The sequence below is a fragment of the Hippopotamus amphibius genome, chromosome 2, assembly GCF_030028045.1.
Source record: "Hippopotamus amphibius kiboko isolate mHipAmp2 chromosome 2, mHipAmp2.hap2, whole genome shotgun sequence".
NCBI classification, from domain to species: domain Eukaryota; kingdom Metazoa; phylum Chordata; class Mammalia; order Artiodactyla; family Hippopotamidae; genus Hippopotamus; species Hippopotamus amphibius.
Window position 1 is genome coordinate 4,716,328 of NC_080187.1, and position 26,033 is coordinate 4,742,360.

The following is a 26,033-nucleotide window of genomic DNA, read 5'->3' on the forward strand; positions in this document are numbered from 1 at the left end:
GTGGGAACCAGCTGCCCCTCACCTCTCCCCTGGACCTTCTTTTTTTTTTTTTTTTGGCCACACCGCTTGTGGGATCCTAGTTTCCCGACCAGGGACCCAACCTGGGCCCTCGGCAGGGAGGGCGCAGAGTCCTAACCACTGGACTACCAGGGACTTCCCCGCCCTGGTCCTTCTCCATCCCTCTGCCTACCGTCCCCCCCCCCCCCCCCCGCCCGGCCTCTGGTGGGACACCGGATCCCTCACAGCCCCAGCGGCACCCCGGCCTGTCTGTCATCAGGAAGACTGACACAGCCAGCTCTGCCAAGAGACGGGGGGCTCCAACCCGGCTGCCGGCGCCAAGCTGCCCTAACCCGCAGGGCCCCCGGGCCCCCCGCCCCCGGCCCGGGAAGCAGATGGTCAGAAACTAATGAATCAGCCTGTGATTTGCCAGCCCCGCGCCTGCTGCGGAGCAGGCTTCATCAACAGCAAGTACAGTACATAAATCCCAAGCCATCGCCTATGTCTCTTTCTTCCACCGCCTCCCACCCCAAGATCTCGGAACTCCATTTAACCATGTAGGGGCCAGCGTGCCTCCTGCTGAAGGCGGCTTCGTGCCCATGGTCCTTCCCAAGCCCCGTGGCTCACGCTGTCGTCTCCCCCCGTTCTTCACTAGGGAGGATACCGAGGAGCGAGCCTGGGGTACAGAGCCCGGTGCCCCGCCAAGCCCCGCATCCTGAGCGCTGCTGCATCTGACGGCTGATCGCCGTGTGTGTGAGCGAGGCGCCGGCGGGAGGGCCAGCGTTTGCCAGCCTCCTAGGTCTGCACATTTCCACTTGTCTCTATGAGGTCAGATTAACTAATAATGAAACAAACCGTCAAGATTAAGTGGCCTGATACCGTGGAGAAAGAGCCAGGGATATTTGGGGCACACCCCTAACTTCTCAGGATGACCTCAATATTATCAAAAGTATTCATTGTTTCTTTAGACATTTCATCAGTACCACCAAAATCATCATCATCATCATTATCATCATACCCTGATTAAAAGCCTTGGGACCTTCTCTGGGAAAATGTAACACACCACATTTTCTACTCAGGGGACTCATGGAGCCCCGTCTCCCCAGTTAGGAAGCCTGTTTTGGGGTCGAGCAGCTAAGGAAACTGGTTTTGGAGTCTAAAAGCCTTGGGCTTAATCTCAGCTCAATCCCTTGAGACTGTGTAACCTTGAGAAGGTTGCTTTGCCTCTCTGAGTCTTTAGTTTCTCTTCCAATATCATGTGACATAATCTGGATGAAATACCTACGAAATGTCCCCAAACGGTAGCAAGTATTATGAAACAGCAGCTTCATGAACACTAGGTCAAGGGCTTTCCCAGTAACCTTCTGGGGTAAGAAGTAAGGCTGAGGGGCCCCTGGCTCCTTCATGGGGAAGCCAGGAACTTCGCACATGGCCACCTTTGGGACTGCTGGCTTGAAAGAGCATGATGGTCGTGACATTCTCCGAATGCCTGCCAACCATGGGCCAGGGTGGGCTGGGCACTAGCACATCCTCCCAGCCGCATCCTCCCAGCACCCCCAGGAGGTAGGGCATCTCCACTTCCCAGACGAGAAACCAAGTCCTGCCGGCCCTGCATCCCTTCCTCTGGACCCTGTGGGACTCCAGCAAGGAAATCTTGGGGAAACCGAGCCCATCATATCTGCCGCTCATCTGTCTCTACAGACACACAAAGGCAAGTCACCTGCAAAGTGGGGCAGTGTAGCTGGAGGGGTGAAGGCCACGGTGCAGGGCGAGGGGAAGGCAGTCAGCCTGGACACCAGCACCAGCAGAGAATGGGGTGGGGACAAATCTCCACCACAGACACTGGGCGAGAGTCACCTGGACCAACTATTCTACAGAGGAACATTTCATGCCAGGCTTTCCGTTGAAGAGACCTTGCCACAGTCTCTTCAATGCTTTTGCTTTTATGTTATTTTTCTTGTACAAGGGGTGCAGCTGGAGTCAGAGGCCAGGTTGTAAACAGCAGAGACAAGCTATCAGCAAAAAATATCATCGAGTGGGAAAGCTGACTGTTAGCAGGGATGGAGGTAAACTTCCCGGGGGACGTCTAGCTCTTTGGGTCTCTGGGTCCCTAACCAAGGAGCTCGTGGAGGGGCAGTCCCTGGACTTGTAACCAAGTCTTAGGAGGAGGAATAAACAACGTCATGCAGACTGGCCTTGCCATGCAAACCCTTGTGGGTACAAACTCCCACCACGGCTGGATGCCGCCAAAGCCAGTGTGGGTCTTTGCGGGGCAGCGGGCCACAGGCAGAGCAGGTACCGCGGCCCGGCCTCTCACTGGCCGCTGGAGCAGGGTCGCCCCGCTGCTGTGAGGCTCAGGGTCCCAACTCAGGGGAAGCCCCAGGGGGGCGGTGGCCTCCCCACCTCCTTCCCCAACGCAGCCCAGACCCTGGCCCGCCCTGGGGACTCGGGAAAGCTCTGTCCAGTGAATGAAGGTCCAGTGAGGTTGCGAGTGCCGACGTCACGGGCGGTCCTGAGCATTGCACCAGTTGCCCCATGGCAAACACTCTGCGTGGCCCAGGCTCGTGGACAGTGGGTGTCGGGAGAGCACCATGAATCACCAGCTCCATGGCCTGGGCCGAGGGCAAGGTCCACGGCCGTGCTGAGCACTGCGTGTGCTTTATCCAGGAGGAGGGGGTCCTTTGACCTACATTCTGCAGAGGAAGGGGACTGAGTAGCGTCTCAAGGTCACAGGGCTCCCCAGTGGCCGAGGTGGGACAAGAAGCCAGGGTGTCAGGCTCAGAGACAAGTCAGGAAACTGTGCCCCTCACCCAGAAGGGAAGGGCCGCTGGCACCCCAGCCGTGCGCCCCTCCCCTGAGGCTTGGGTGCCACTGAGGCGTGTGGGCGGGCCCAGGGAACAGTTTAGCAGCTGACAGATTTTTTTGAACCTGTCTGCCGAGCTGAAGTCTCATCCTCAGCCCCGTCAACCTCAGCTGGGGCGGGCTGGGGCATCTGCCCGTGGGAGGCTGGAGGCAAGCGGGGGATGGGGTGAGGGGCTGCCAGGGAGAGCCCTGGGCGAGGGGAGCCGGGGTGAGGACACGGAGCACGGCCGTCCCTGGGGACCCCGGTGGGGTGCTTAGGGGACGGTGAGGCAGCACAGCTCCGTCTCACAGAACAGGACTTAGGCAGGAGCAAGAGTGGGGGGGGGGGTCAACCTACAGCGGAGCCAGCCCCCCCCCCACCTTGGATGATGCTTCTAGAACTTTGGGGGAACTCTTTGGGCCTGGGCGCTGACCCATGGGGTCATGGACTTGGGATCCCGGAGACTGTCCTTAATCTCACGTGTGACCTTGGGTGGGGCCTTGCCCTGCCCGTGTCTCAGTTTCCCTGTTCATGCAATGACTGAGCTCTGACTCTGACCTCCCCAAGTCCAAGCTCCTCCGTCCCCCCACACCAATTGGCAGGAAGGACGCGGAGACACATCCCCACCCCCTCATCCCAGGGAGAAAGCCAGGGTGCCGGGGGAATTCTCGTTAACAAATTATTTCCTATTTATTGGTAAGAAAAGTTGCAGCGGGGATAAATTATTAACAAATCGGAAACGGAGATTCTGTTGGGAGCTGATTCTAATTCTAGTGCCCTGAGGTCTCTAACTCTCTCCTCCCTCCCTCTGCGCCTCTCTTGCGGCCCCCCCCCAACCTGCCCCCCTTTCTCCTTCTGTGGTTTCATTGATCCCTGTTCCGCCTCTCACTCCCCCTCCCCCCGCCCCAGGCTTCTCTCCCTTCCCTTTTTCGGTTTCTTTTCGGGCAAAAGCCCTGGACAGCAGCAAGGTCACCCCTCTCTGCTCGTGAATCAGCGGAAACTGACCTGTGTGTTATTTCAGAGCTGAAGCTGCCGCTGGCCAGGGAGGCTCCTCTTGTATTTTTCGGGTTTTGCTTCTCCTTGGAGCCATTTCTTCCCAGCCTGGCCATCACTGAGGCAGGGGAAGGCATCTTTCCATGGCTCATCCATCCTGGCAATGAGTCTCCAGAAGCCACAGTGATGCCCCCCAACCCAGACCCAGGCCCTGACCTTGACCCTGTGCCAGCCAAGGTGGGCATCTCCTGGTCCAGTGTCCGCCTCGGACCCATAGTCACAGGCCACCTCCTGAGCCTGGCATGGCCTGGCCGTGATTCAAGGAAACACAGCTCAGCTCTGCAGCTGCTCCAGGCCCCCTTTCACTTCAACCCTGCCCACATTCACCTCCTTCCAGAACCTTCCGTGACTGAGACTGGACTCTGGGACAGCAGGAGCCGAGTCTGGCTCACCCTGGCCACCCTTGCCCCCTGCAGTGATTTGCACACAGCAGCATTTGATAAATATTTCCAAACTCGGTGAGCATCCTTGACTGTTGGATCTCAGGATGGTATCTGTGGAGAAGTTATTCAACACGCCCTTCCTCTTTTTTTTCCCCCATATTTTGGCTGCGCTGCATGGGCATGTGGGGTCTTAGTTCCCCGACCAGGCACGGAACCCGAGCCCCCTGCAGTGGACGCGCAGAGTCTTAACCACTGAACTGCCAGGGAAGTCCCAACGCGCCCTTCGTAATGCGCCTCACTGTATCCCACGGCTCCGGTGCGGCTCAGAGAGGGTAAGCGACCCACCTGGCATCATCCAGGGAGGATGGTGTGGTCCCTGAGGGGGGTGGGAAGTGGCCAGCCCAGGTGCTGTTCTAGCAGCCGGGCAGGGACCCAGCTCCTCAATCCTCCTCGCCCCGACTCTGGCTTCCCCGACAGACCCGGCCAGCAGGGCTTTCTGATGACCCAAGTCAGGGGGCTGCCCCGTGGACGAGCTGTCCGGGAGACGGGCAGGGGTGCAGCACCGAGCACTGCTTGCCGCCACTGCGGACCCGGAATGGCTGTCCATCAGCTGAACAGCCAGAGGGGGTGGGGCAGGGTCTTGTCAAGGCTCTGGCTAGACAAGGGTTAATCTCTCCAGGAACTCAAAATTGTATTCCTTAAAAAAAACAAAAAGAAAAGAAAAAGATATAGTTCACTTGGTCCTGGGCATATGTAGATTCTTCCCACGGCCAGATTTCTAGGAATGTTTAGGGTGGGAAATTCTATCCCAGCTGAAGAGTGCCTGGGTTGCTCCCTGTGGCCTGCCCCTACCAGGCACCCGCTGTATCCTAGCCCCTCACCGGGTACCACATAACTGACCAGATCCACAAAGGCATCTGTCTCAGACGAGGGATGGCACCCCTTCATTTGCATACCCCCCATGACAGGGAACTCATTACTATAAAAAGCACATAGGCCAATCTGGACTGCTGGCTCCTTAGAAAGTTTGGTGATGTATTTTGACTCACACTCTGCATATTTCCTTTGCTCCAGGCCCCCTTTCTTCTACGTGTTTGTCCTGTTGTCTCTGGTAATGCTGTAAACATTTTCTAATTGATTAGAAAAAGGAGAGTGAGAGGCTGGATTAGCCCAAGCCCTCCTCCTCCCCCATGCCAGGAGCTCAAACGCTTCCCCACCAGGGCCAGCGGGAAAGCTCAGCTGCTCCTTGCCTCCTCCTCCCGGCACACACAGTCTCCACCTGTTCACCCAAGGAACCACCTGCCTGGCAGCTGCCCCGGCCTCTCTCCATCCTCTCTCCCCGTCTGCCCACCCCCACTCCCCATCCGAGGCTCACCACCCAAACAGCTCAACACTTTTGTTGAACACTTCTTTTAAAAAAGTAAATAAAAGTAAATCAGGAGAGACGGAAGGACAAAAGAAAGAAGGAAAGAGAGAAAGAGAGAGAGAGAAACCGGGGCAGAGTGGGAGGAAGGGTGCAGAGAGGAAGAAAAGCTACATCCAGAGAAGCCGGGTAAAGTGCATTATTGATTCAGGACTTAGAAAATGCTTAGAGAGTAGGAAAAGCGTCCTGCTCTTTAAAAGCTTGGGCAAAGCAGAAGCTAGACACAGGCAGCCTTCCCAAAGAAGACCTGCTCTGCTGACATGAATATTTTATCACGGAGGGAAAAAAACGGCTTAGAGGATGCAGTGCTGGGTGGGGTGGGGGGCAGGGTGGCGAGCGGCCCCCTCCGAGGGGCCCGGCTATAGCGCTCAGGGGAGCCCAGATCCCCGGGGCCCTTGCAGATCCCCTCTACTGCCCTCTGAGAGGTGCCCTTGCCTTTCTTGCTGAAGAGCAATGGGGCCTCAGAGGTCCTGAAAGAGGCCCAGGGCTGGTGGGGCCACTGGCTGAAAGCGGAGGGTCCAAGAGGGTTGAGGTTGAAGCTTGAGCACAGCAGCCCTCTCCCTTAACCTTTGCTCCGTCCACCCCTGCCCTGCCACCACCAACCCCTCCATCCCCCCTGCCCCCACCTGCCACCGGACACTATCTAGAAAACACCCATGTGTTTCAGCTCCCCTGCTGCACCCATAGCACCCCCTTCGGACAAATTCCAAATCCTAGCTGGTCCTGCCTCTGCCCACCTCGCCCACCTCTCACATATCTTGCCTTGCTTCCGTTTTCCCTTTTTAAACTTCCCTACTGAGTATTTTTCTTAGCACCAGACATTGAGGTCGTGATTTTTCATGTGAAATTTCCTTTTCTCTATTCACAACAATCCTAATCATTATTTTCAAAATGGAGAAAATGAAGAACCGATAGGGTCTTTGCTGAGCAAAGGGCAGAACTGGTGTTAGAAGCTCCAAAATATGTGCTCCATAAAGAGCCCACTATGCTACCCTGCCTCTTCCTGTAGGCTCATTCCTTGGTTTAAGGCAGATGAAATGAACTTTTGTGCCACGGATGTCTTTGTCTACAAAACATATACAAAATTCTTACAAATCATTTTATGATCTTATCGAGGCCAACTTCCCACCTTGTTTTGGACCTTCGAGTCTCTTCTTTTTTTTGACACCCAGCCGGTATTCCACCTGGGCTTATCCTCCTCTGGCTGGACTCCTCCCCTCCACCCCTTTGCAGGTGGTGTAACTGCTAACCTTCCCTTCCTCAGAGAGCATCCTGGGCACCGCCTCCCTCCCCGAGATGGGCACTTGGTTTTCCTTAGAAACTGGTTAATTACTGTGTGGTCCCCTCGCCACCGTGTGCTCCGTGAAGGCAGGGGCAGGGCTTGTCACATGCAAGATGCTTCATTAAGGTTTGCAGAGTGACTCCCCCTCCTGGGTGGGTCCCCTCTCCTTGTCCTGCACACTGAAAAGGTCTCAGGAGTGGACACAGCACCTAGACAGATGGGGCCTGCCTGTGCCAACAGACACAAGCCAAGACTTGGTCGGGTTTCTTCTCGCTGGTCTCTGAGGAGTCCAGAAGTGGCCGGGTAGAGGAAAGAGGAAGAGGTGTCTGGACCTGACCCGCCCCCGGGCACATCTGGACAGGTTCATTGCTCTATGGATGAAGCCCTTGGTGGGGATGGGAGTGGCGAGGCTGAGCTGGTAAGGTTTCGTTCATTTATTCCTTCACTTGTTCAACAACAGTTTCTAAAGTGCAAGATGGCCCTGAAGAAGCAGCCATCACACCTGGCCACCCATCAGAATCCTTGGGAAGGGGAAAGGGATAAAAATATTTTTGGGCCCTAAGACCAGAAATTCTGCCCCAGATGGAAAGCGAACCAACCTACCAACCAACCAACCAATCAAAACCCCCTGCAGCGACTCAGATGCCCGGCCAGTTTGGGGCGCCTGGTGCAGTTGATCCAAAGAAGGGCACCCGTGCCGTGGTGTCAGCCCAGCTCTCACCATCATCCTTGCTTTATAGGTGAGGGGCCTGAGGCCCGCAGAGGTCAGGCACTGACTCCAGGTCACACCTGCAGTAACCTGGGCACTTGGACCCCTTACGGGAGCATGGACCACTGTGCTGTGACCACCAAGAGTAGGGCAAACCTGGAGGGAAACTGGCTGCGAAGGTCAGGAAGGCTTCCTAGGGGAGGTGGGGTTTCAGGAGGACATGCCCAGAAGGATGAGTGGGCTGGATATGGGCAGGTGGAGGGAGAATTGACCTGGATGCGAGAAGGATGCCTTATGTAGTGGGATCAAGCAAAGGGCTAGACAAGATGTTCAAGGGCCACAGGGAGAGAGGGGTTAATGTACTTGGCTGGACCAGAAGCCTGGTGGGGAGCAGGAGATAAGGCCAAAGGGGAGGCCTGGAGCCAGCAGGCAGCCTTGACATTTAGCAGCTGCAGGGAAAGCCCTGACTCTGGCCGGGCAGCCTCCTTCCAGAAAGAGAGGCTAAGAACCTGGAAACAAAGGGCAAGGTGGCAGCCAGCATCCTTCAGGTCCCAGGAAGCCAAAGCAAGGATGGGGCGCCTGCAGCTCAGATAGAAGGAAACATTCTGAGAGCAGCCTCTCACCCCCTCTGGTCTTTGAATTCAAAAAAATAAGATGATTGAGAGGAAAAGACAAGATGCTTATAGCTGGAAGGGATGCAGTGCCGTCCTGGGCAAGACTGAAATGCTGGTTCTCAAACTTGGCTGCACCCTGGGACCAGCTTGAATAAATCCTCGGCCCAGGCCCATCCCAGAGACTCTGTGGTAGCAGTGGGGCAGCAGCTGGTGGGACTGCAGTCCTGGCAGATTGGGGGAATGTTAAGAGCTCCCAGGTGAGTCCACTGTGTGGCTCGGCCAAGGACTACTCAAGTGAGATGGGGACCCAGACAGAGACAAGAGCACAGCTCCCTGGACCCTGCCTTCTCCAATCCTCTGGAGTCCCTGCTGCCTGTCTGGGTTTGGGGCCTTCAGGAAGGCTGTCCCAAGGGTTAGGAGATGTGGGGCTAAAGGAGGAGAGAGTCCCCCAATCTGAACTGCACTTCCTGCTGTGGAGACACCCCTTACAGTCATTCTCATGTTGACTCGCCTGGAGGCACCCCGGATCAACCACATCAGACCCTTGGGGGTAGTTGCCTTCCCAGGCATTGGCTGGTTACAGCTCCCCAGGAGACTCTGACATGCAGACAAGGTCAAGGCCATGGCCTGGAGGACCCTGCGATGGGACAATTCTCCATCTTGGGGTGGCAGCTGGCTCGCAGCCTTGCTTTCCTTCCCATGCCTTTCCCATGCCTCTTCCCCAGGCTGAAAGGCAGCCAGCCCCTTGGGGAGCCCAGGTAGGAGGGGGAGGGCTGCCCGGTGCAGGCAGAAGGCAGACGCCTTGTTCCCCCTCCCCCCCCACTCCCTCCACCCTCTATTCTATTTTTAGGTCCATTATTGTCCATTCTTGGGTGTATTTTTTCCCCCACTCCTTCCCCAGAAAAACAGATCAGATTCCTCCAGGCAGAGCCACCTCGCCTTCCCCGGAGCTGGTGTGTGGGAGCCCGTGCACTGCCAAATGGACATGAAATAAGTGAATTATCAAATAAGTGGATTAGCAGACTCCATCATGTCTCAAAGGGCAGAGGGGGTGGGCAAAACACTCCTGCCACTCCTCCCCAGCCCTCCGTGCTCAGGCTACTGGGACGTGCTGGGGGAGGAGAGGCAGACAGGACGGTACCTTCCCCCAGCACACGTGGCCACACGCCATGTGTGCACACACACGCACACACGCACACACAATGACCGCCTCCATCTAACCATGAGATAGAGACTCAGAGCACCTAAGGTCAGATAAGCAGCCTGGTTAGGAGCTAGGATCCAGGCAGCCTGGGGTGGAGGTGCCAGGTTCCTCTGTGTGACTTTCGGCAAGTGGCTTAACCTCTCTGAACCTCAGGTTCCTCATATGGAAAATGGGTATAAATATAGGATCTGTCGTAAGTGTTCTGAGTGGGTTCAGTGGAAGTTCAGGTCAAGTGCTTGGTATGTAGTAGGCACTCAATAAATGTAAGCTGTTGCTGGTCTGAAGGTAGAGGATGTGGAATCAAGAAAATCCTCTGGACTTCCCTGGTGGCACAGTGGTTAAGAATCTGCCTGCCAGTGCAGGGGACGCGGGTTCCATCCCTGGGCTGGGAAGATCCCACATGCTGCGGAGCAACTAAGTCCTTGCGCCACAACTACTGAGCCTGCGCTCTAAAGCCCGCGAGCCGCAATTACTGAGCCCTCATGCTGCAACTACTGAAGCCCACGCACCTAGAGCCCGTGCTCCACAGCAAGAGAAGCCACGGCAATGATAAGCTCAAGCACCGCAACAAAAAGTAGCCCCCACTCACCACAACTAGAGAAAGCCCATGTGCAGCAACAAAGACCCAACACAGCCAAAAATAAATAAATAAAATTAAATACATAAATTTATAAAAAAAAAAAAGAAAAAATCTTCAGACAACAGGATCAGTCAGTTACAAGAAGACAAACAGTGATTTTTCTGAGCTTAAGAGACCACAGGGGCCTGCAGGCGGACTTGGTGGTCTGGGAAGCCTTGTGAGTGTTGGCAACCGTGTGTGTGTGTGTGTGCGTGTGTGTGTGTGTGCGCGCGCGCACACGTGTGTACATAGTTCTAGGAAGAGCACCATGGATTCTCAAAGGGGCTGTGACTCCTCCAAAGTAGGAGGCCCTGCTCTGGGGTTTTGCAGCTGAGGTGTGGCTGGTGTCCTGCCTTGGTCGGTCCCCTCTGTGTCCTTCAGTGCCTGGGAGGTTACTGCTCTCTACACGCCTCTTCCTCTTCTTCTCTCTAAGTGTGAAAGTCCCAAAAGCCAGAAACAAAATCTGGGAATGCAGTGGGGCCTCAAGGCTGAATATATAGACCCCCTCCAGTGAAGGCAGGAAATTTACATCCCAAAGTGAGGGGACGAGGCCCAAGGGCACGCAGCCCCTGGCAGCCAATCCAGCACGGAACCTGGTCCGCAGAAGCCCAGACCCAGCACGACGCCAGCCCCGGCGCTGTTGGTAAGGGGTTCTAGATGGTGCCTGAGTGGGAACAGGGCGTGCCCTTTGGCCACTGGCTTCTCCTTCTGCTGTCACCTGCCTTTACTGTCTCTTGATTCCCCAGACTGAGGGGACAATTCACGAACCTGCAGTCCCTCAAATGGGCACTGTGCACTTTCTGTGGGTTCAGGTTGGGGAGGGGGAGTTGCTGCTGTGGCTGATGGGGGCTCTGGGGTTACCTGCAGGCTCCATCTCTCATCCTCCTCCTTTTCATCTTTTGCCCAACAACGGACTTCTGCTACGACCGAGGGGAAATGCCCTGGTCACGTTTCATTTCCTTTTATTTCCCTAGTCGACACTTGGAGTCAAGTGGACAAATGACTCAGGCAGCAGGAGGGGGCTGGAATGCGGGGCTGAGCCGGTCCAAACTGTCCCAAAGCCCCCAGGACAAACTGTGCTGGGGGAGAAGGAGGCCAGGTCCTTGAAGACAGGCCCAGGGCCCCTTAAAAGGAGGGGCAGCTCTAGAAAGCCCCACGTCTAGACCTGGAGGGATCCACAGACAAGGATTTAATTCCTTCCTACCAATGAGACCCTGAGAGGTGAGGTGGTTGCACCTCTGTTGGCTGCACCTTGAGACCCCGGGTCCCCGAGGACAGCCATGCAGACTTTTGACAAGGCTGGGGGGACAGCGGTCAAGGCCCCAGAGGCAGATCCTGGCTTTGTGGCTGCTGTGCAAACTTGGGCAAGTCTCTCAACCTCTCTGAGCCTCCCTCTCCTCTTTTGCAATATACCTGTCCCAGTGTTGTGGAGACAACACAAACGCTACGCACAGAAAGTGCTTTGCAGGTGCCCAGCACACAAGGAGGCCTCAGGAAATGGAAGCCAAAACCCACGAGACGGGGTGGGTGGAAGAAACACCAGCATGTGGTGAGACACGCAAGACTGTATCCCTGGCTCTTGCTTCCTGAGGCTCCCAGCTGAGGGCGGGGGTTGGACCACACGAACCCGAAGCCCAATGTCAGTGCCACAAACATCCCCTCCCTGTCCATCTTTCACGGCGCTGCCACAGCAAGGAGGACCATCGCTTGTGGACAGGCCAGGGCAGGGGTCTTAGCTCTAATCAGGGCGCAATCACCAGGGGCCACACACAGGTGTGAGAGCTCACCTGAGCAGGCCAGAGAGCACACTTTAGCCTTATGGCCACACCTGCCCTGAAGGTGTAGCTCTGGCACCCACTGGCAGGCCTCCCAGTGGTCAGATGAGGTCAGATCCAGGATGTAAGTAGATGGACAGAGACCTGGTGTGGAAGGCCTCATGCCCCAGGGCTCCAGTCCACTCCTGTGGGAGAGCCCATGGTCTACGTGGTTGAAACTCCCGAGTCTGCTGCTCCCTTGCTGGGGCCCAAGGAAGTCAGTCCATCCTGCTGGGCCTCAGTTCCCCATGTAGGAAACAGGGTGGAAGTTGGATTCTATTAGTAGTTTCATATTGTGTTCACAGGAGCCCTAGGACGTCCGTGGGTGGTGGTTCAAGGGCCCCGGGCGGGGGCAGAGGGCACCAGCAGCCAGGTTCCAGGCACCCACTTTCCCCTGAGCAGTTGGTTCCACTGCAATGAGCTTATAGATATCGGGGTTCCTCTGGTTTAGATAATCTCTAAGACACCTTCCACACTGCACCAGCTACTTGAGATGAGGCATAATTATCACCAGCATTATTTTATCACCTGCTATGTGCAAGCACAGCCCACATAGCAAAGGTGGAGACAGAGGGACCTCCCTGGTGGTCCAGTAGTTAAGAGTCCACCGGGGACATGGGTTCGATCCCTGGTTGGGGAACTAAGATCCCACATGCTGCAGGGCAACTAAGCCCACTTGCCGCAATTACTAAGTATGCGGGCCACAACTGGAGAGCCCACTTGCTCTGGAGCCCATGCCCCACAACTAGAGAGAAGCCCCAGTGGAGGACCCTGCATGCCACAACTAAGACCCGCTGCAGCCAAATAGAAATAAATAAATAAATATTTTTTTTTAAAAGATGAAGACACAGAATCTGGTTCCCTGATGAGTCGGGGAGGGGAGGAGATGAAGTGGAAGCAGAAGAGGAGATATTTGGAGACAAGAGAGGTCACAGGTCACGACATCTCCTCCCCAAATATCCTCCTCTGGGAATCACTGTTAATATCCCAGCCTAAAAGATACGTTAGGGAAAAAGGAGAAAAAGAGGGAGGAAAGGACAGAAGTGGGAGAGAAAGGGAGGGAGGAGCGGTGACCATTTGGGCTCCCTCCCTCCTTGGTCCTCAGATGGGCAGTGTTTGAATGACTAGGGTCTGAGTTGGGCCTGGACTTTGCCACTCAGTATTAGACTAAGTTTTCTCATCTGTAAAATGGGGACAAGTTGAAGGTTGTTTCCACCATGCAGGATATTTGGGAGGGTTTGATAAACATAACTGCTCAGTGCGTTCGTGGAATAGATCTCAGAGTCCAGAAATAAACTCATACATCTATGGTCAACTGATTTTCAACAAGGGTGAAAGAATCACCTTTTCAACACATGGTGTTAGGAAAAGCAGATATCCACATGTAAAAAATGAAGTTGTATGCTTGTCTTACACCATATACAAAAATTATCTTGAAATGGATCGAAGATCTAAGTATAAGAGCTAAAACTATAAGTCTTAGAAGAAAACATAGGGGTAAACATTCATGACCTTGAATTTAGCAATGGTTTCTTAGACATGACACCAAAAGCACAAGGAGAAAAGAGCTTCACTAAAATAAAAAAAAAAAAGTAGATCAAAGGACACAATCAAGAGAGTGAAAGATTATCTGTCGAATGGGGGAAATATTTACAAATCATATATCTGATAAGGATTTAGTATCGAGAATATACAAAAAAAGTACAACTCAACAATAAAAAGATAACTCAATGAAAAAAATGAGCAAAATGAATATACATTTCTCCAAAGAAGATATATAAATGGCCAATAAGCACACAGTATCGAACATCATTAGTCATCAGGGAAATGTCAATCAAAATCCTAAGGACATACCACTTCACACCAACCAGGTTAGTTGTTATAATAAAAAAACCAAGATGGAAAATAACAAATGTCGGCAAGGACGTGGAGAAACTGGAACCCTTGGACAGAGCTGGTAGGAATGTAAAATGGTGCAGCTGCTCTGGAAAACAGTTTGGCAATTCCTCCAAACCTCACATCTAAAACTGCCATATGACCCGGCAATTCCACTTCTAGGTATAGACCCAAGAGGAATGAAAACATATGTCCACGCAAAACCTTCTACATAAATGTTCATAACAATGTTATTCATAATAACCCCAAAGTGGAAACAACCCAACTGTCCATCAACTGGTGAGCGGATTAAAAAAGCGTGGTAGAGCACACAGTGGAGTATGATGCAGCCCTGAAAAGGAATGAAGTACTGGTACAAGCTACAATATGGATGAAGCTTGAGAACATTATGCTGAGTGAAGGAAGTCCGATACAAAAAGTCACGCTTTGCGTGATTCCATTTATATGAAATGTCTAGAACAAGCAAATGCAAGAGACTGAGAGCAGACTAGCGATCACCAGGGACTGGGGGAGGGAGGAATGGGGTGTGGCGGCTGCTGGAGATGGGGTTTCCCTTCTGGTTGCACAACATCGTGAATGTGCTAAATGCTCACTTAAAAATGGTTAAAAAGGCAAATTGTATGCCATACATATTTTACCCCAACTTTAAAAAATGTAATGGTTAATTTCATGTTATGTGATTATCACCTCAGTTTTTTTAATTTAAAAATATTTTTTAAATGTCTTCCTCACAAGAGAAAAACTTTTAAGTGTGTGTGGTGATGGATATTAACTAAACTTACAGTGGTAATCCTTTTGCAACATGTACCTACATCACATCGTTATGTTGTACAGTATGCCTAAAACGAATACCATGTTCTATGTCAATTATACCTCAATTAAAAATTTTTTTAAAGCATTTAGAAGCGGAAACCAAAGGGAAATGATGTGATGTACCACTATGTTTTTAGCACTCAGCTTTGCTTTTCTTTGTTTTGATTTTCCTGTGACAGACTACTATCATAAAGCGAGGTAAATTTGAAGAAAGACCTAGTGCGGTGCTGAGCACAGGCTATGCACTCGGGACCCTTCTGCCTGCACTGGAGCCCCTCATTTTGTCGGTTTGTGACCAAGGCTGAACCCCAGCACAGATTTTCCCCAAACTCCAAGACTGTATCTCCAATCACACAGGGACGCTGGGTGAAGTGGTTGATCTAGCCAAACCCCATCGCGGCACCGTTGGGAAACCTAGGCTAAAGGGGCTGCAGCACTGCCCGGCTCCCACTCTGTCCTCATTCTGCTCTGCCACGCCGCCCCCCACCCCCACCAGGACCAGCCGTTGGCGTGTGCTTGGGGAATTAGGAACACATTTGCATATATTTAAGCAAATCTGCTGTGATGAAAAACAAATCAGAACCTGCAAACCAAAGCCAAACAAAACCGTGCATCGTCTGCCGCGTCCCACTTTCCCCCTCACTCTGGTCCCCTCTGGGAAGGAGCCGGGCATCCTCGTGGGCCCCCTCAAGGTCTGAGGCAGGAAAGCCTGGGTCCTGGGCTGTGGGACAGGAACAGAGCTTTGAACCTGGACCCCATTCCTGGGCGGTGAGGGTGAGGGGCCGCAGCTTGGCACCTGCTTCTCTGAGCCTGCTGAGCTCTGTTTCAGCCTTGTGGCTCAGGATTTCCATGCCCTGTGGGCCCCCGCTGGCATCTGCCTGCCCACTGCTCTGCTCCTCCCCTTTCCCCCTCCTCCCCACCCCCCAAACCCTTGGCCCAACCCCCCTGACGCTAGAGAGTGTCTAGGAGCCAGGCAGAGGAAGGCTGAATCCCAGCTTCACCATGAGTCAACCTTGGGGAGTCTTGGTCTATTCCTCCATCCACGGGCACAGAAACAGCCCCGCCCACAGGCTTACAGGGAGCAAGGGTGGGGCCGGGGGGGGAGGCACAATATTGATGAACTGAACAGGTAGAGTGGCTCGTCCCCTCCCCATCAGCCACACGCTCTCCCCTCATGTCACCCGGACCCCTTCCTGCATCTCTGCAATTGCGATTCCTTCCTCCCCGACCATCGCTCTTCTGAATCCTTCCAACCCTTTAAGGTCATGGACCACCTCAGACCACCCTGGTGCCCGGACCCCACCTCTGAACTCCCACAGCACACATTGACTATTCCCCACCTTATATGCTTGGCTAACAGGCTCCTCTTCTGTTATTTTCTACTTTTACTCCTTCTGTCTCTCAAGCTAAATTCTAGGATGGGGAAAAAAAAAAATCCCTTTTTGGGAACATTCATTTTGTGCCAGGCACCTAGCTGAGGGCTTTACACGCCTTGTCTCAATTCCTCTGTATAACCTTCCTCTGAGATTGTGTTTTGCATCATCCCAATTTTCAGATGAGAAAACCGAGGCTCAGAGCACGAGGGACTTGTCCATAGCCTCACAACCCAGAAGGGGCGGGATGAGCACGGGCCCCCATTTTCCCCATCCCAAACCTCAAGTTCTCATCCGCAGCCAGAGTAGCCTGCCTGCCCATCCATCCGTCCACCCCCTGCCTACTCACACGTGGGATTTCAGGCAGCTCGTGTAACACATGTATTAAAGGAGAAAAATTATTATGAAAAATCAGGGCCAGGGAAGGTAGAGACGGAAGGGGCAGACAAGCCCAGGGAAAAGTTCTGGAACCTCTAAGTCTCTGACACTCTTTGGAAAGATGTCTCTTCCAGGCTCTTTCCCTTCCCCCGGCACTCCAGAGGCTCTGCCCCCTACCCTCCACGGGGTATCTAGACCCAGACTCTTACCTAAAGAAAAGTAAGAAGCCAGGATCTCCATCGTGTGGGCCTGGTCCTCGCAGGCAGCACTGCCCCCAGCCTGTCACTCGTCCGCTCCCCAGGAAGGAGACTTCACCAAGCAACAAGATGTCATGCATGGAACTATTCTTGTCCCATGCTGGGCCCTGCCTCGGGCGTTTCAAGAGATTGAGAGGCTTTAACTAAGGACTAGGGGAAGCTCAGGTTCCAAAATCACTTCCTGCTTAAGGACAGAGCTGTGCAGACTCCTGGTGCCAACTGACTGTGAAAATCTGCAGAACAGGGACTCAAACGGAGAGAAGCAGAGGCTTTTGGTGCCTCCTCTGTCCTGATTGAAACCCTAGTTATTCCTATAAGACTCAGCCCTAATCTCTCCTCCTCCGAGAAGCCTTCCTGGATTACACCATGCTTTTCCACCCACCCACCCACTGCTTCAGTAAATGCCTACCAAGCACCGACTGAGCCAAGAAGGAGAGATGCAAAGATGAACAAGGCAGCCGTGCCTCTGAGGACTTCACAGTCCAAGGGGGAGGCAGACGTCAGGAGTACAATAACAAGCATGGATTGAGCATTGGCTGAGTGCCGGGCACTGTGCTCATGACAGTCCCATATGTGTTTTCTCTCAATTGTCCCATTTAAGTAAATGAGACTCAGAGAGGTTAAGCCTCATGCCAAAGGTCACACAGCAGGGGATTCCAACCTCTACCTCTCTGCCCCTAGGGCCTGAGCTCTCAACCCGTAGGCCACATCTGTGAGCCCAATGACAGAGATGTGATCAGATGGGGCCTTTTAACCCACCTGGGCTAGGGAGTCAGGGAAGGCCTCCTGGAGGAGGTGGGGTCCAACCTGAACCTCGACAAATGAGGTTATCTAGGTAAACACGAAAGCCTTGGAAATGAAGGCAGCAAAGAAGGCATTCCGGGTGGAGGAGGCAGCATGGGCAAAGGCAAGGAGGTGGGAGACTTCGTGGGGAGCTGGAGCACAGAGGGCTGGGGAGGATGCCCCCTCATCCTTCTCAAGCTCCTTGTACTAGGTCTCTGTCTCACTCACTCATAGTTGTGTACCACCCTTAACACCTGCTGTGTTTCTCTTGTCTCCTTGGATTTGCAAGAGTTATTGAACTTCCCCATCACAGCTGTGCCTGGCGTGAGGTCAGCCCTGGAAATGGGATGGGAGGGGTGTGATGGGGAGAGGAGGGAGGGGTGGGGAGGGGTGTTCCCCAGGCTGTCCTCTGTGGGTTTGGGGCCAGAATGCAGGTGAGGGAGGGGGCCTGAGCCAGTGGGCTAGTGAGCTCAGTGCTGCTGGATGGAAACGTTTCATGAACATCAAGGTCTGGCAGGAGGTGGGGCGTCTGTGACCTTGATTCTGCATGTGGTGTTCAGCGTCATGGTGGTGAGGGGCTTGAGGCCCCCAAGACCCACCTGCCCTCTGCGGTCATCCGCCCAGCAGTCCCCCTGGGGGAGGGATGGGGCCATTTGCTCTGCATCTGGGAGAACTGAGGCACAGAGAAGGCAAAGCAGGTTCTGAGGAAGACGTGTGCTCTAAGATGCACCTTCATGACCTCCTCTGGGTTTTCCTGTGCACCAGGACCCAGCCGCCTCTGTGTGCTCAAGTCTCCTATTTCACTGAGGAAAAATCAAGATACTCAAGATTGGATCAATGACATTATCAAAGCCTCACACTAGAAGAGAACGTGCACCCTTTAAGCACTTTTAGATATTCTGAGAGAGGCACTTCCTTCTCCCAGGAAGTTGGAGAGGTGGGCAAGGCAGCCATCATCACGTTCTGTTATAGGTGGGGAAACTGAGGCTCAGAGAATTGAAAGACTTGGCACAGATCACCCAGGCCACAAGCACCAGAGCTGGGATGCAAGCTCAGGTCTTCAGATTCCAGGCCGGTGGCTCTTGTCAGGGTATCACACCAGCTTTATGGAACCTTCCACCAGGTCTCCAACATTCAGGAATCTGAGCTCCCAGCTTCATTCCTCACTCCCGGGACCCCCACTCCTCCTGCTCTCCGCCTTTCTCCTTCAGCAGCGGCGACACCTCCTTACTCTGCAAAGGTCCCTTGGGAACCACAGGCCTTTCGCCTGTCCATCATCAATAATAAGTATCACCCGCCACTGACAGATCACGTAGAGCTGCGTTGCTCAGAGCATACTCCGTGCGCATTCGAATTACCTGGATTTCTCGTTAAAATGCAGCTTCCGGCTTAGCGGGTCTGGGGCTGAGCCTGGGAGTCTGCACGCCTAACAAGGTGAGTCCAGGGACTACACGTTGGGTAGCAAGTGGGTAGCTAGCTGTAGGATCACTTAAAAAATCACCTGCCTGGTCTGTGTCCCCGCCCTCTCTTCTCACCATCTCTTTCTTGAGGCTCAAGGCTCAAGGACAGAGTTTCCGCTTTCCTTTGGAGTCAGCATAGGCAGCTGGCCGGCGGCCTCTCTTTCGGAGTGCTGTGAGGCTGCACCCCACGCCCAGTGGCGCCCTCCCCATCCCAAAGAGGCCCTGGGAGGGGCTGAGAAGCCTCTGCAGGCGCTGCCTTCCCGTCCTTCTCCCTGGCCCTCTCCGGCCAGGCCCTGGGAGTCAGGGGTGGGGGACCGCCTGCCTTCTCCTGCAGCCCTCATTGAAATTTTGCCCTTGCCCAAGAATCCTTGGTTGAGAGCTCGGCCCTATTAATTCTCATTGTGCATTTAGAGCCAATAGGTTTTTATTTATTCATTTATCTTGGTCTTCCTTCCCCCTCCCCTTCCTCACCAGGCTGGAATTTACAATTCAGTTCTCAGGTGGCCTTGCGGAAGGACACAAGTCCAGGGGGGAGAGAGGGTCTGCACCCTGAAGCCTGAAAGGGGCAGTCACCCCTTGGCCCCTCTTGCACCCTTGCCGTGCTCCAGGGCTCATGCTCCGTTTGGGTGGATGTTGGGACAGGCCCAGCACCCACCGCAGGAGGGGTGCCAGGAGACAGGGACCCACTGGGCAACTGCTAGGCTAAGGGGGCAGAGGCCCGCCTGAGTACCACTAGGGCGCCCCCTGGTGGCTGGTTTACACCACGTGCTGTGGCTACAGGGGTGAAAGCTTCCTGAGCACACATCCAACGTCTGCTACCCTGAGACCCAGGAATACAGGGCGTGGCATCCTCAAGACTGGAGAGAGGCAAAGACGCAAAGGCATGGACGCCACCGAGAGCATAATAGCCACAATGATAAGCAAATAACAGCTGCCACGTGTTGAGTACCTACTATGTGCCAGGACACGCATGGCGGGGCTGCATCCTTCTGCCGGCACAGTGACTTGCCTACAGCATCATCTCTACTTCACCAAAGCCCAGAAAGGGAAGGCCAGGCCTCCTGGTGAGTAAGCACAGGCCCAGCCATGCTCAAGTTCCCGGCCTGCCCTCTAGACTGAGCGACCTTGGCGGGATTTAGCCAACACTTTCTAATCCCTAAAACGGGATTAGAACAGCCCCCACCTCAGAGCATCCTAGAGATGATTTAGTGAGACATGCACAGAACCTGTTCAGGAAAGCTGCAATAAACAGTTGGGGGGGGCGGTGTTGAATCCATCTAGATGTGACCCCTCCTCCCTGCAGAAGCCAGCCTAGGCAGCGTCCCCATCCTTGTTCGCTGCACATTTGTAATCAAAGGCAGAGCCGATGGCAGCCCATCATGAAATATTTAAGTCCATCAGACAGGTGTCAGGACACTGAAGACCCACCTAGGCGGAGAATGGGGGGATCCTCCTCCCCTGCCCTCCTCACTGGTCTTCCCAGGAGAGGACAGGAAGGGGACAAGTGCTCCTTGCACAGCCCAGGGCTCAAGGACACCTGCTGGGCAGCATCAGGACTGTGGTGGGGTGACCACCCCACCCTGGCAGCTGCATTGGGTTCTCTGCATGAGAGGCCCAGGGCCAAGGGCATCCTGAGCCAGCTTTGGCCAGGAGAGGGCCTTAGACTTGCATTTGATGGTCATCTCCACCCCTCGAGGTTTGACCAGAAGCTGCTCCAGTGATTTATAGTTGAGCGGCCCTGCCCCATGCCCCCATCCCCAGCATATTAAGATAATGATTAATACTTAAAAGAAGAAACACAGTCAAGACTCTAATACAAGAGGCAGAGGTCGACGCTGCTCAGGGAGTGTGTAGAGAAGTCCTCACATGAGCTAGGCTGGGCAGCCAGCCTGTGATGTGGACTCAGAGCTGGGATCCCCCAACACCAGCCTTGACCCTGACCTTCAGGGGCCAGCCCTCTTGCCTGTCCCTGAGCCGGTAAAGCCCTGGGGTCCCCAGTGCAGTGGAACTCTCCAGTCCCCAGCTCCAGGCCCTGTGCTGCCTTCTCCTTCCCTTCCTCCCTCTCTCCCCAGAGGGCTCCCGCCAGCCCAGCCACCTCCCACAGTGACAGCCTCCTGACTGCTGACCATCCAACTGGGAACCTACCTTCCCAGGCTGCCTGCTCTGGGATAGGACCCAAGGACCCCACGGGACTGAGGCATCCTCAGGAGCCCAGTGGGGACACCTGCTCAGTCCAGCCATAAACCCAGAGCCCTGGAGGCTCCTCCCAGGACACATGAAGGCAGCAGCCACCCGAGGATGACCCTGAGACCCTCCCGTGGTTCTGGCAGCCTAGCTGCCCTGTCCAGCCTCTTGCCTGGCCTGGGGCCTACAGCACTCTGCCCAGTGGGAAGGCATCTCTCGGGAGGTAAATGAGCTTGGTGACTCTGGAGCTCTTGAGTCATAGCTTCACCACTTCCTGGGCTGTGACTTTGGGCCTCAGTTTCTCCATCTGTACAATGGGAATGGCAGTAGCTAACACCTAGCGGCACTTGTTCTGTACCAGACCCTATTGTGAGCATTTCAGGGTGAATTTGCTCACTTACTTCTTACAGCGACCTGAGCATGTGCTTTTAGGGTACACACTTTACAGATGTTGGAACAGCAGCCCAGAGATGCAAATGGTCCAGAGCTCCCCGCCCTGAAACTCCTACTTTGTACAACATAGAATCAACCCAGCTGTGCTGAGTGGAGGACTCCACGGAATGACTCGTATGAGCTCTTAGTTCCCACACTCGGGGGCTTGCATAAATGATCCACGCTATTGTTGTTGTTGCTGTTAATGTTACTGGAGTACTGATGTACTCCGTGACTCTAAGACTCCATCTCTCTCTAATTAGGGACTCAAGCGACAGCACTTGGAAGTCTGCCTTCCCCCTGACTTAACCAGCGACTGTGGTCACCACACATAGGGATGGAGTTGGAAATGGCACTTGCCACGCCGTCCACTCTGGTCTGACCCCTTCCTTCCTCCCTTAGGAGTCCCCTTTGCACGTCCAGCAAATCTTCCCCTGCAAAGCGCCAGCTCAGTGCTTGGCATTCCCTCGCCTGGCAGATCTGTTTGCTGGATTGGATCGGGTGGAATAGGAGGTGGCACCGTGGAGGGATGAACAGAGGGAGGTCAGAGCACAACATTGCCAATAGTACCTTGCTCGCTCACCCACATGCTGACTTCCTACAAGGGAGGCGGGGCTTATCTGCGAGGCGGGGGAACTGTGACTAGCGCTATGGTTTTCCTGAAGAGGAGAGGATCTAGTGATCACCTGGCCGAGAACTTCCCCGCCACAAAGAACGATGTCATGTGACACCAGCATCCTCAGGGCAGCCTTGGCTTTGGCACATTTCTGAGGTGGGACAGAGACCTGGTCTCAATCCTACATGCAGGAAAGTCTGCCTTGCATCTTGGCTCTCCCACTCTGCTCACCCACCCCGAGGGTCCAGCCCAGACCCCCACCCACTTGGCCTGAGAGAACAGAACAGCGGGGGGGCAGGCGGGGGCTGACTTACGTGGGAGCAGAATCTCTCAGGGGGGTCTCCGCACGTGATGCCTGAGGGCTCCACCTTCACCTTGACATATTCCTTCAGGCGCATCACCTTGGGCTGGCAGGCATAGAACTCCCAGGTGGGGCCTTCATCCGTGGTCACCCAGGATTTGCAGATGTCGTAGTCCCCAGAGGCCAGTGGGAGGCAGTGCAGGAAAAGAGCCAGCAGGTGCAGCATGGCGGCGCAGTCCCCAGGGGCGCGGCCCAGAGAGGGCCCGGAGAGGCAGCGACTGGGTCAGGAGGGACTCGCAGCCTCCGCATGGAAAAGCCACATCTACCAGGCGACGGAGGCCGGATGTCCCAGGGACTCTGCCAGGTTGCAAACAGCGAGGAACTTGTCTTTTCCAAGAGGCTGATACGGAAAACTCAGAGCCAGCATTTCTCACACTGCTGATGGGTAGATCAAGAAGTGGCCCACAACTTGGCGTCCTCCTAACCTTGACATCACACCTCTCCCAGAGGTGAATCTGATCAAATCAGGCAGACTCTCAAATTGTGACAGTGGATGGAAATGGGATAGGCAGAAAATCCGCAGGGACCTGGCATGAGGCCGGATCAGACTGCTTTTAATTTTTGTCCTTCCAATCAATCCAGGTCTTTAAAGGGCCCTTAATGTGTGATGTGCTCAACACAACTGCAAAACAACCCTCCGGCCTGCATTGTAAAGATAAAACAAAATCAGGAGGTGTACCTGTTAGCTGCAAACACGTTCCCTCTATGGGACTGGACTTGGCATTTTGGACCAATAAAAGAGATTTCTTTTCATATGGGCTTAAAGTGACAATGGCGCAGCTGGACTGGAACATTAAAAAAAAAGCGACGGAGGTGTTAACTGGGGGCAGCTTATTTGGCTCTGCTTTGGTGGGGACAGGCGCTAATGGGGGCCAGCTGACCTTGGCTGGTAGCCAGCGGCAACTTATTAGGAAGTTTGTGAGACTTCAGTTCCCAATCCATCCAGGTACCCGGGGTCTGGCTTGTCTTTCATTGTGAGAAGGGAGGAGAGAGAGCTCATTAGCAACAACACCTGCAACAAATCAAATAGAGAAGGGGGGATAAAGATGTATAAGAACAAAAGCTCTCTGGCAAAACGTGCAAAAAATGAGGCTGCATTAGCAAGGTCTCCCGAGGAAACTGGGTTATTTTTATTAATCTCCGAGATGCACATTTGAAGGTGGGGCACATTATCAAAAAGGTGATGTGCTTTCTCCTTATGTATGGGGGCGTTGGGGTCAACAGAAGGGCCCCTGTGTGGGGTCAGTGACTTTCTAAAACAGCCTCAGGAGCTGAGACTGAATGGTGGCTTTAAAATATCATGACTGACAAGTCAAAATGTCAAAACCATTGAAGGCAGAGATGAGGCTGTAATTATAGGTGCCGATGAGACAGCTCGGACAGGTTCAGTTAAAGAAGAGTCCACGCATGGGCCCACGATTACCGCCCAACGATTATGAACCAGGTGCCAATAAATCTCTCTCCAAAATTCTAAAATGGTGAATTTAATTTGTAACTGTAAGAAACTAAGGAAGTTGAAGACTTTGATGGAAGTGACAATGATTTGTTATATTAGATTTTTCCAATCAAAGCCAACATTTTGCAATCATCCTTAGAGGGGATGTGTATAAACAGGTCACCATTATGATTACTGCTTTCCTATTTTAAGCTACCGGTAATTATTTAAAAGCCCTAAATAGATATAACGAAGACGAATATTACATTGCAAAAAAACACGACTCCAGTAATATGGTGTTTTCCCAGACACTTGATATATCACCAGGAGAATTTGGTCCCCAGTGTAGGATCCTGGCCAAAAATACTAGCCAATAGGGCAAAGGTTACTGCAATGAGTCACAGCAGAAGCACCTGTGTTATTAATTCTGGTTCTCACGTCTATGATGATTGCATCTAAATTCCCAAACTGCCGCCGCACCGGTGCTAACTTCACCTGACTCTTCAGCCATTGTACCTAGAAGGTCTTGAAGAGTTAACTACGTTTCCAAGAACCTCCATTCTCCATCCAGACACAGACACACTCCTGCCAAAAATGACAAAACCGGAGGAGGGGACATTGTCCAAATGGGGGTTGGCCCCTCTGCACCTCCCCAGGAGAAGTCCCCAGCCTCTGCCCCAACGCTTCAGGCTGGGGGCATCATAAATCTACATTAGCGCAGCCCCTGCCCCTCTCTCTGGCTGAAGGGCTCTTGATAGAGATGAATGAGGAGCCGAGGGGGACACATTTTCACATCTCACCTCTGGCTGTTTCAAGAGAAACGGTGTTACAGAGCCTGCCCGGCCTTGAATGTGCTCCTTGCTAGAAAACTCTCAGAAAGAACCCGCCTGGAGACTATTTTTACAACCTGAGAAAATGTAGTAAAAATAAAATAGCGCGGCCGGCAAAGGTTTGGATGCCTCTCTGAGCCTCGCGCTGCCCAGAAAACAGCACGTCCCTAATTAACTCTTCCAGCCACGGGCTCCCAACTGGTCACTCCCAGGTAGGGCGCTCCTGATGCGGGACACCAGGGCGCTGGGCTGCGGTTCGCAGGGTGGGCCCAGCCGCGGGCTCCCTTCGTCTGCGGGACCAGCGCTGCTCCCGGCCTGGACCGCACTGGACGTGGGGAGGCGTGGGGAGGCAGCGAGGCCCGGAGGCCAGGAGGCCCGGGAGATTGGCAGCATGGCAGCGCGCCTCGCAAATCTATGAATTGCTTTGCAGTCCTGTTGGCTTAAATGCCATGCATTCTCTGGAAAATGGGGTGGGGGGGGGAGCAAACAGAAACCAAATCTGCTGGGGAGGGGATAATAAATGTGTTTACAACTAGTCAATCCGTTGGGCGTTGCTGGCACCGTAAGGGAATTGTGAGCTCAGCAGGAGAATATTACAGTCGGTTTTTGCCAAACAGAAAAAAAAAAAAGGGAGGGGGAGAGACGCAAGAGTCTTCGGAACAGCGAGGCAGAAAGCACGGAGTGAGAAGCCAGTATGGGAAATTTCAGAGTAAGAGGTTGTATCCGGGTGGATTGTTTTCTCCTTGGAAAATAAATCTTCACCTGATATTATTAAGAAACTGCAGCTCCCAGAAACAAATAGAATCAATGCACTTTATTTTCTTTTAAGAGTCCTCAGGAACCGAGGGGGGCTGATAGCCAGGGTATTAAAACCGGAAAATTAGATTTTACCAGGATTTCTGAACTCAAATTTCTCTATCTTATTGAATTAGCGCCTCTGGAACTGGCTGGGCTCGAAGCCGGCTCCTCCCGGAGTTGCCAGCTGCGCCCTCGCCTCGTGGGAAACTTGCCTCGGTGGACACCGAGCCCCTGGGGGTGTCCCTGGAAATGCGGCGCTGGGGGGTTCTCCCGGGACCCAGCCCACCCCCAAGTTTCTTCTCCTTTCCCAGCGGGGACAGTCATGGGGAGTGAAATCTGCCTTGAGGGGATGGTGCTGGGGGCCAGGAAGGAAGGGGGAGCCGGCTCCGGGTCGGGGTCACCTTCCAGCCCCACCCCACCCTCCCAACCCTAACCACATCCCCCGCCCCCCGCGCCGGTCCAGTAGGTGCCCCGCTC

General features: G+C 53.9%; 1 protein-coding gene across 1 annotated transcript in view; it reads right to left on the minus strand.

Moving 5' to 3' along the window:
- The window catches only part of NTNG2 (netrin G2), a 68,421-nt gene extending 44,990 nt beyond the window's left edge, over window positions 1-23,431 (minus strand). The window contains exons 1-2 of the mRNA XM_057722736.1: window positions 23,375-23,431; window positions 22,447-23,135 (exon numbers count right to left, since the gene is read on the minus strand). Coding sequence (XP_057578719.1) covers window positions 22,447-22,659 — 213 coding nt within the window. The 5' untranslated portion in view covers window positions 22,660-23,135; window positions 23,375-23,431. The remainder of the gene's footprint in view (window positions 1-22,446; window positions 23,136-23,374) is intronic.
- Between the last annotated feature and the right edge of the window lie 2,602 nt (window positions 23,432-26,033).